Source organism: Ictalurus punctatus, chromosome 1 (assembly GCF_001660625.3).
Source record: "Ictalurus punctatus breed USDA103 chromosome 1, Coco_2.0, whole genome shotgun sequence".
Lineage (NCBI taxonomy): Eukaryota > Metazoa > Chordata > Actinopteri > Siluriformes > Ictaluridae > Ictalurus > Ictalurus punctatus.
Window position 1 is genome coordinate 1,017,760 of NC_030416.2, and position 10,000 is coordinate 1,027,759.

A 10,000-nucleotide genomic window follows, 5' to 3' on the forward strand; every position below is an offset into this window, starting at 1 on the left:
AGGCGCCTGGATGGAACCCTTAAGAGTTCCACTAGAAGGACAACAGAGAACTCTTAGGGGTTCTAAGTGAAGCTGAAATGCAGTAAGAGTACGTCTTATGAAAATGTGTCCTTCACGATTAAAGGTTCTCATTGTGGTGGAACCTGGATGTTCCACACTCGGTGGTGAGCTTAGAGCCGTAATCCATCTGGTTCCCTGTGCTGAAGCATCTCTGTGAGGAATGCTAGCGGAAGCGCGTTTCATTTGCTGAAGGTTAATTGAGGTTATAATTTAGACCCCATATGTATCGGTTCCGTTTCTGCTCGGTTACGTCTGAATTAAAAAAAAAAAACGACGGAAGTGTTTCTTCTCGTCTCTCCTTCCTCAAATGATGGGAATTAACAATTAAATGCTAATTAGAAGCAGGATTGTTGATCTGCCGGCGCTAATTCGACGTTCCGATCGCGGTTCCTGTTTTGACGCGCTCAGCAGTTCCGCTTTAATGCTTCTCTACTTTATTAATGCTTACAAGCGTTCTGGCGCCGGTTCTCTACATTAATTATCAACCAAGTGGAAGATTGCAGCAGGAGACGGAACGCTGATACGTGATTCAGAAAACGTTTGGGATTTTGGGGGGGGTGAGCGTCTGATGTTCTAGGCTTTCTCAGAGTGAGTGTTTTTCTTGTGAGGGAACCTTTCAAAGTTCTTTTTTGGTTCTGTACCGGAAAAGGTTTCAAGTAGAACCTTTTTTTTTTTTTTTGAAAAACCAGTGAAGAACCCTTTTCCCCCTCTAAGAGTGTTTAATAAGTTTAATGTTTAATCCAAAAAGTGTTCCACTTGGAACCCTTTCTGACAGAGGAGTACTTGTTGTAGGGTTCTAAATAGAAAGGGTTCCTCCAGACAGACAACCAAGGAACCCTTAAGGGTTAAACATTGTTTAGTATGTTGCGTCATGAGTGAAGAAGCATGTAGAGGGGGAAAAAAACTAGGTTCCTCAAAGGTTCTTAGAACAAATATCTTTTTGTGGAACCCTCTCTGAAAGGGTAACACTCTCTCAATGGAAAACATGAAAGAGTTCAGTCGAAAAGGACAAGCTGTTCCCTTTAGGGTTCTCTGTTACAGTGTTCTAGATAGAACCCCCAGACTGACAACTGAAGAATTAACGGTTCTGAATTTTCTAAACAGCACAGAACGTTCTGAAAACACTTCTTCTCTGTGATTAAAAGGAACCTGTTGCTCATCAAGCGGGTTCCGTCGTTGTCCAGTTGTTTGATTGGTTAACGATTCTGTCTTCCCAAAGGGATTTCACTGGTCATTTTTTCCGAACGGGAAATACTCTGTTGTATGGTTCTGTGTAGAACATTAAAGAAGGGTTCTGAGTTCTTTAATGAAGCTTATCTCTTGTTCCTTTCACACACACTGCTGAAATATGCTTGAATACTTAGGAGTTCTTTGCTTTTTAAAGACGTTCCATCTCGCTAGAACCTACTGAAGTACCCTGTGTTGCCCACAGTCCTTTCGACTTCCTAGTGCCTCGTAATTGAAAAGGGTTCTTCGACTGTTCTTTGGTTGTTGGTTCCGTCTTTCCGAATTTTTTGCATGAAACTTTTTCTGAAAGGGGATCCATCTGTTGTAAGTTCTACGCAGAACCTCAAAGAATGTTTAGTCGCTGCTCTATCTCTTATTCCTGCAGCGTTCTTGTGCTCATTAGTGTACAGTTGGTGTCTCAGAAGCATTGCGCACATGCTCTCTTGACTCTAGTACCCTTTTTAGGTGAAGGGTACTCCAGTGAAGTCGCAGCCAGGCTGATTGGGACCGGACCGCGGGTCAGGACTAATGAAACGTTCCGCTGGGTGAATAGAGACCACTCACGGCTTCGCTCATGATCCACTCTCGTCACGTTCTCCGAGGATGCTTGATGATGCTGGAGAAAAGACGAGGCTGCGCGGAGAACCGAGACCTCACGACCTCGTCTTCTGCTCCGTCGCCTCTTTTTTCCGCTCCTCTCTCTTCAGAGCTGCCGTCATTCCTGGGCACGGTGTGAAAGTGCTAGATCAGAGGTTAAGGTTCCGCGCTACTGATCGGGAGGTTGTGAGTTCAAATCCCAAGACAGCTGGTGAGCCACTCTTGGGCTCTCGAGTGAGAACCTTCAGATTATTTTATTATTGAAGGTTATACCACATGTTGATGTAAATAATTAAATAATAACATAAAAATGCATTTACGTAAAGGTGGATCAGTGTCAAGGTGCGAGTCAGGTATTAAAGTCAGTGTCAAGGTGCGAGTCAGGTATTAAAGTCAGTGTGAAGGTGCGAGTCAGGTATTAAAGTCTGTCTCAAGGTGCGAGTCAGGTATTAAAGTCAGTGTGAAGGTGCGAGTCAGGTATTAAAGTCTGTCTCAAGGTGCGAGTCAGGTTTTAAAGTCAGTGTCAAGGTGCGAGTCAGGTATTAAAGTCAGTGTGAAGGTGCGAGTCAGGTATTAAAGTCTGTCTCAAGGTGCGAGTCAGGTGTTAAAGTCAGTGTCAAGGTGCGAGTCAGGTGTTAAAGTCAGTGTCAAGGTGCGAGTCAGATGTTAAAGTCAGTGTGAAGGTGCGAGTCAGATATTAAAGTCAGTGTCAAGGTGCGAGTCAGATGTTAAAGTCAGTGTGAAGGTGCGAGTCAGGTATTAAAGTCAGTGTGAAGGTGCGAGTCAGATATTAAAGTCAGTGTGAAGGTGCGAGTCAGATATTAAAGTCAGTGTGAAGGTGCGAGTCAGATATTGAAGTCAGTGTGAAGGTGCGAGTCAGATATTGAAGTCAGTGTGAAGGTGCGAGTCAGGTATTGAAGTCAGTGTGAAGGTGCAAGTCAGATATTGAAGTCAGTGTGAAGGTGTGAATCATGAACTTTGATGTCTGAGTCAAATTAAGAGTGTTAAAATTAGAGTCATAACCTATAATCTGAGTCAGGATATGGGTCATAAATTTTAACGATCAAACGAGTCATAACCTCATAACGTCAGAATCGGCATGCGAGTCGTAAACTTTGTGGTCACATTGAGAGTCGTTTTAAAGTCTGATACAAAACCCAGTTATGACTCTGAGACTCGGTGCCTCGTGTCTGATCGCGGAAGACGTGTGACTCTGAGACTCGGTGCCTCGTGTCTGATCGCGGAAGACGTGTGACTCTGAGACTCGGTGCCTCGTGTCTGATCGCGGAAGACGTGTGACTCTGAGACTCGGTGCCTCGTGTCTGATCGCAGAAGACGTGTGACTCTGAGACTCGGTGCCTCGTGTCTGATCGCGGAAGACGTGTGACTCTGAGACTCGGTGCCTCGTGTCTGATCGCGGAAGACGTGTGACTCTGAGACTCGGTGCCTCGTGTCTGATCGCGGAAGACGTGTGACTCTGAGACTCGGTGCCTCGTGTCTGATCGCAGAAGACGTGTGACTCTGAGACTCGGTGCCTCGTGTCTGATCGCGGAAGACGTGATTATCGCAGAATTTATTCCTGAGTGGCTTTTTCCCTCCTTCAGTGTGTTTATTGTGAAGTCTGTGATGTTGAAGAGGAATATAATAATAATCCAGTAAACTAACGTCGCACTGTGTTCAGTCACGTGACGTGAAGACGGAGAGGGTCAGCGTCTCTTTCTGTTTAACTCCGTCATTAAGACGTGAGACGTTCTGCTCTGGGGTCGGTTTCATCTTATTCGATGTATTTTTCTCCCCGCAGGACGTTTAGTCTCGGACCCACGAGGAAGTCTGAAGGAGAACGTTTGTCCTAATTAGTTTCTGACCGTGTGATGTGCCGTCTCTGCTCCTCGGCGGGGTTTTTTTTTTCTTCCAGAGGTTCTTCACGGTTCAGTCGATTATCGCCGTTAGCCCCGGGGACTCCGCCCTCACCGCCGCCGCAATTTGGAATTCATTTCCATTTTAAGGGATCTCCGGGGACTCGTACGCGCTTGATCCCTTTCCGGATTCCGCCTGTTCACTGGGGGCATTTACTTTTACATTTACAAAGTCACAGAAATGATCAGACGTCCAAGTCAAAATCCAAGAACCTGGGAAAAAAAAAAAAAAAAAAGAAAAAGAAATGATTTACTGAATGAATTTAAATAATTTATTTACTTAAATAATAATGATTTTTTAAATCGAGTAATTAATTGTTATTTAAATACATTATTTACATAATGTAAACATGAATGTTCGTAGTGAATGAATTTATTTATTAGCTTGCAGCCCTTCTTCCATTTGCACACCTTTAATTACATAAAACTGGAACTCTACGGTAGATTTTATAGCAGATGAGTAGAATATAATTCAATTGTCTAATTATGTATAATTATATACGTTATAATTATTATATAATTCTATTTATATACAATAATATATATGTATAATTTCGAGCCTCTTCACGCTTCCGGCCGTAATCACACCGTAGTTGTTTGTTTATTTTATTCATAAATAATGTAATTAAGGTGTTTTTATTCACTTATCAGTTACATTTTTTAATTTTGTTGGCTTACATTTTTAATGCTTCCTTTATTATTTTTATTTTATTGACTTTTTGTTGTTATTTTGTTTGTGCATTTGTGGAATTCTTCTTTCCTGACAGCAAGCGTGTGTGTGCGCGCGCGTGTGTGTGCGCGCGCGTGTGTGTGTGTGCGTGCTGTAATCGGGTTCTGCTCTCGGTCCACACCTGTCACAGCTCCTCATCCTGATCACATGATTAAAGCCGTTTACGTCCTGGTAGGTGCGACTTTCCGCACTTCCCTCGCTCACGTCAGCGCTGCCTCGCGCCCCGGCGGACGAGGTGGGGACGCGGCGGGTGTGAGGTGGGAGTGCAGGTAACGGAGGGGTGCGAGCGGCACCTGAACGCTGCTGCGGCTCCACACGGCTAAGAAGTGTTTGTGAAGTTAGCGTTAGCATGTCAGATTGTTAGTATTTTATTTTGTTTATCATTAACACGTCAGTGGTGTCGCCCCTCGTCAGATCTCAAACATCAGATCGGATTTTACAGCGTGAGTAAAGATCGGAAATGAAACAGCGGTGTGTGTTGAGAGGGAACAAGCTGCTGTACCGAAAAATGATTGTGTTCAGAAGAAGGTGTGTGTAGTTCAGTGTGTGTGTAGTTGGGTGTGTAGTTGGGTGTGTGTGTAGTTGGGTGTGTGTGTAGTTGGGTGTGTGTGTAGTTGAGTGTGTGTGTAGTTGAGTGTGTGTGTAGTTGGGTGTGTGTGTAGTTGAGTGTGTGTGTAGTTGAGTGTGTGTGTAGTTGGGTGTGTAGTTGGGTGTGTGTCAGTTTCAGTTCATACAGAAGATCATCAGGCCGTTCCTCTCATTAACCTCTCACTCATCTACAAAATGTAATATTAATCCCCTCTGATACTGGAGACTCCTTCCATAAACTCTTTCTTTCCTTATCCCTCTGTCTTGTACTTTGTGTGTGTGTATACGGTGTGTGTGTGTGTGTGTGTGTGTCTTTCTACCCAGCCTCCAGAGTGTGTACTGAATATAGAAGTGTTGCTGTGGGTGACTCTGTAAATCTGCTCTGTATAAACTATTCAACTGAGGCCTTTCTCAGACATCTCTCTCTCCTTCTCTCTCTCTCTCTCTCTCTCCACCTCTCTCTCCTCTCCTTCTCCCTCTCTTCATCTTTCCCTCCTGACAGGAAATGGCAAAGATCCTGACCCACCCGCGAGTGTACGCCTTCCTGCACGTCCCTGTCCAATCAGCATCAGACAGCGTGTTGATGGACATGAAGAGAGAGTACTGCTGCGACGACTTCACGCGCGTCGCCGACTTCCTCAGGGACAGGTACGTCAGCGCTCTGCTAGCTGAGTTAGCGCGGCGTTAGCGCTGAGTTAGCGCGGCGTTAGCGCTGAGTTAGCGCGGCGTTAGCGCTGAGTTAGCGGGGAGTTAGCGGGGAGTTAGCGCTGAGTTAGCGCGGCGTTAGCGCTGAGTTAGCGCGGCGTTAGCGGGGAGTTAGCGCTGAGTTAGCGGGGAGTTAGCGCGGCGTTAGCGGGGAGTTAGCGCTGAGTTAGCGGGGAGTTAGCGCAGATCACATGATTAGAGCGTTTTCCTTTATTTTATTTGTTTTAGTTAATGACGCTGCAGTATTTATTGTTTAATTCTTTATTCTTTATTATTTTAAGAGCATTTACAGACGTTCGCGGTGTGAACTCGACAGTAATTGTGTGATACCCGTGCATATCCGATATCGGTGACAATGACATAAATCATCTTTTCTTCATAATAGCTAACAATGAATAATTGTTTCAAAGCAAATTTCTGAAAACAAATGAACACATGGTGCAAAATAAACTGTTAAAAAATGAATGGACGTAAAAATCTCCTGTGGAAAAAGGTTCTGTAAAACGTTAGAATGAATAAGCACACGCGCTTGGAGCAAGATATTTATTTATTTATTGTTCTGCGTTAGCGCTTTAATTAAATAAGCGTTCAGCTTGTGATCGGGTTTAAAAGGTGTGATGGAATACTTAAAAAAAAAAATCTGTGTTTTACAGAAGTAAATAAAATTGTTCCGAATGTAAAATAACAACAAGCGATTAAATGCATAAAATATAAAATCTCATTTAATGTCATCAATTAAACGTAAATACATTCATTAAAATAAAGAAACCGTTTGCGCTTTAATTGAATTGAAATACTTTGAAGTAAATGTCAACAAAACAGAAACGCGCAAATGAATACGTCTGAGAAAGACAGAGGAAGGTTTTACTGGCTGAGACACACACGCGCACATACACACGAATATACACACATACACACACACACACATATACACACACAAGCATAGAGACACACACACATACCCGACTGACCGGCTGTAAAAGACTGTAATTAGTAGCCTTGTGTGCTTCTTTTGAAATCTCTGCTTGCGTGTGTGTGTTTGTGTGTGTGTGTGTGTGTGTGTGTGTGTGTGTGTGTGTGTGTGTGTGTGTGTGTGTGTGTGTGTTCCCTATTGTGGTCAGCACTAACAGAAAATAGCTTTGCTATTAGACACCAAGGAACTGGAGGTTTCATAACAAAGTGTGTTGCCCTCAGGGCAGCGAGTGTGTGTGTGTGTGTGTGTGTGTGTGTGTGCTTTTCCCGCTCAAATGTTTGGTGAACATAGAAATCAGTGCCTTCGTTTTGTTTACGCCTTTCTTTTACATTTTACATAGACTCTGTCTGTCTCACTCTCTGTCTGTCTCACTCTCTGTCTGTCTCACTCTCTGTCTGTCTCACTCTCTGTCTGTCTCACTCTGTCTCTCACTCTCTGTCTCACTCTCTGTCTGCCTCACTCTGTCTGCCTCACTCTGTCTGCCTCACTCTGTCTCTCACTCTCTGTCTGTCTCACTCTCTGTCTCACTCTCTGTCTGTCTCACCTCTTCCTAGCCTAGAGAGTAGTAGGTTAGTCGCTGGTCTGTAAACACGCAGCAGGTCGGACTCAGACACCCTGTCGAATCAGACCGTCAAACTCATGATGTCTATTCAAGTCTGACTTCCCTGTTTTTGACATACAGAAATGACCGAGAGATTGGACTGTGAGTCATGAAAGAGAGTCATATTCAGTCAAACTGAGTCATTACGCTCATGCTGTCCAATCAAAGCAATCAGTCTTCGTGCTCTCGGATCAGATCCGTACTGTAATTCAACAGATGGATTTAATGACACATTCATTTGTTTTACTCGTGACATCCAGTCAGATCCATCAGTCCCATTCATGATGTTCAGACAGACTTCGCCACTGTAGCGTGTGTGTGTGTGTGTGTGTGTGTGTGTGTGTGTGTGTGTGTGTGTGTGTGTGTGTCATCTCTGTTTTGATCTGCCTTTAGATAGTGTGTGTTTTCATGCCAGGACGTCGTATGAGCACTCAGGTGTGTTTGGAAGTGGCGTGACTCAGCTGTGGAGTGATGACTGATGAGTGTGTGTGTGTGTGTGTGTGTGTGTGTGTGGTAATCTGTGAGCATATCACACATCTTCAGTACAGAAGAGTTTAAGCGTTGTGGTTTCTCCCTAACGTGACGAGCCGTGTCTTCACACGCAGACCTTCTACAACGTCGAGTGTAACCAAAAATGGATAATAAGTCAATTGAAAAGAGGCTGTAGTTGTAATCTTTGGCGTGTTGTGTAAGTATAAGAGGAATAAAACACGTTTTCGGGGATGTTCCGTTATAAGATCTCTCTCTCTCACACACACACACACACACACACAGTGTTTATTACACATACCTGCCAGTAAAAGAAGCACGACACGTCTTCCCTGTGTGTGTTCTGTAACTGGAGCGTGACAGCACGGGCTTCCTCTGTGTGTACCGCACGAGATTTCTGATTTATTTTAAAAAGAAATCAAATGTAAAAATCCGCATAACAGCGGAGCTGAAGATGAAAGCTACGGCGTACTGTGTGTTGACGTGCTTGTTTTGGTTTGTTTATTTGCCGGCGAGTCGAGCACGTTATCTATCGCTTAATTACGCCGCGCTCCCGTGTCTGCGCGAGAGGCCGCGCGAGTGTCCACCAAATCCCTCAACAAATATTTCCCAATCGATGGCCTTCTCCCGACTCCAATTTCTCTCGTTAGCTTGAGGTTAGGATTAAGAGGATTACGCCTGGGTTACACGCACACAGAGAGAGAGAGAGAGAGGGAGAGAGAGAGAGAGAGAGAGAGAGAGGGAGAGAGAGAGAGAGAGAGAGAGAGAGAGGGGACCCTCGCCATCATTTCACGCTCGTCTTGTTTTGCCAATTACTGCGAAATTCTCCTGCATCTTAAGTCAGAATTATTGAGGCTTAAGAAGTGTAAATGTGCTTGTAGAAACTTTCGCGCCGTTCCCTTGTCTTCCGTCCGTTGTAATGGAAAAAAAGCAGCTTTTATTGATTGTTTTTTATTTTTATTCCGGTCTGTCCCGTGTGTAAAGTCTGGCTCGGCGTGCCCGGGAGTCCAGGGTGGAGCCGAGAGTCGCTCTGTAATCCGAGGCAGCGAGGAGTGTTCACCAAAAGCAAGCTTTTTCCTCAGTGCTGTCATCACCAGCGTGATTACCGTCGCTACGCAGCGTCGGGAGTGTTCGTTCCCCGGGGGTTTAAGACGCCAGTGCTGACCTCTGACTCCGCCCTGACTCCGCCCTTCTAAGACAACTCGAAAAGTCTCGATTCAAACAGCGGACATTTTGTAGGATCTCGATCCGTGCGCCTTCGTGATCTACTCCTCCACGTACGTCTGTCTGTTTTTCAATTCTTCTTATCGATCAGGAAGATAAGATCACGTTGTCCCTTTACTTTTATTTTGACGGACAGGTGAGTGAGAGCTCCTCTCGGGACGCGCCGATGACGGAAGGAGTCTCCAGTGTCGGCACTTTGCGACGGTTTATGACGCCGCGGTTTCTCAGTCGCAAAAACTTCAATAAATAAAAGGATAAGTTGAGGGCTTCTTTTTGTGTTTTTTGTTTCGTTAAGTTTGTACAGATCGTATAAACACTCACACACACACACACACACACACACACACACACACACACACGTATACCATCTTTACGTTTCTATCTCTGACCCCTGGAGTCTCAGTCATCATTGTGCACTGGGGCAGCTGCCAGGAATCTTAACAAGCCCCCCTCCTCCTCCCCCCCCCCCTCCTCCTCCCCCTCCTCCTCTCATTCCTGCGCTCAGGCCTCGAGTCACTCGAGGTAACCAGCGATGTTCTTCTCCTGAACATCGCCTCACATGAGCCCGTGGCCCTGACCTGCTCTGTTCCCGACTCTTTCTGGCAGGAGCTTTGCCGATATCTCCTGAACGTCCCGGGGCAGGAACTCGAGAGCTGGCTGAGTGAACTGGGCCTCAAATCTGGGCCGAGACCTTTCGGAGAACCTTGACCGTCTTGGATTGTTGACAGGTTTTTAAAAAAAAAATGTTCTGAGCTCCGGTGCAGCCATGCAGCCGGCGCCAAGGCTCTCACGGAGCGCAATAAAGAAAGAGAGGCGGGGAGGAGAGAAACGAGGGCACCGCTATCACGCCGTACCGAGCGCAAATATGTTTTCCTTGGACAGAGTTCCTC

At 45.2% G+C, this 10,000-nt stretch overlaps 1 protein-coding gene across 1 annotated transcript in view; it reads left to right on the forward strand.

Moving 5' to 3' along the window:
• The window catches only part of cdkal1 (CDK5 regulatory subunit associated protein 1-like 1), a 214,459-nt gene that overhangs the window by 125,111 nt on the left and 79,348 nt on the right, over positions 1 to 10,000 (forward strand). Inside the window, exon 10 of the mRNA XM_017464881.2 lies at positions 5,621 to 5,766. Coding sequence (XP_017320370.1) covers positions 5,621 to 5,766 — 146 coding nt within the window. The remainder of the gene's footprint in view (positions 1 to 5,620; positions 5,767 to 10,000) is intronic.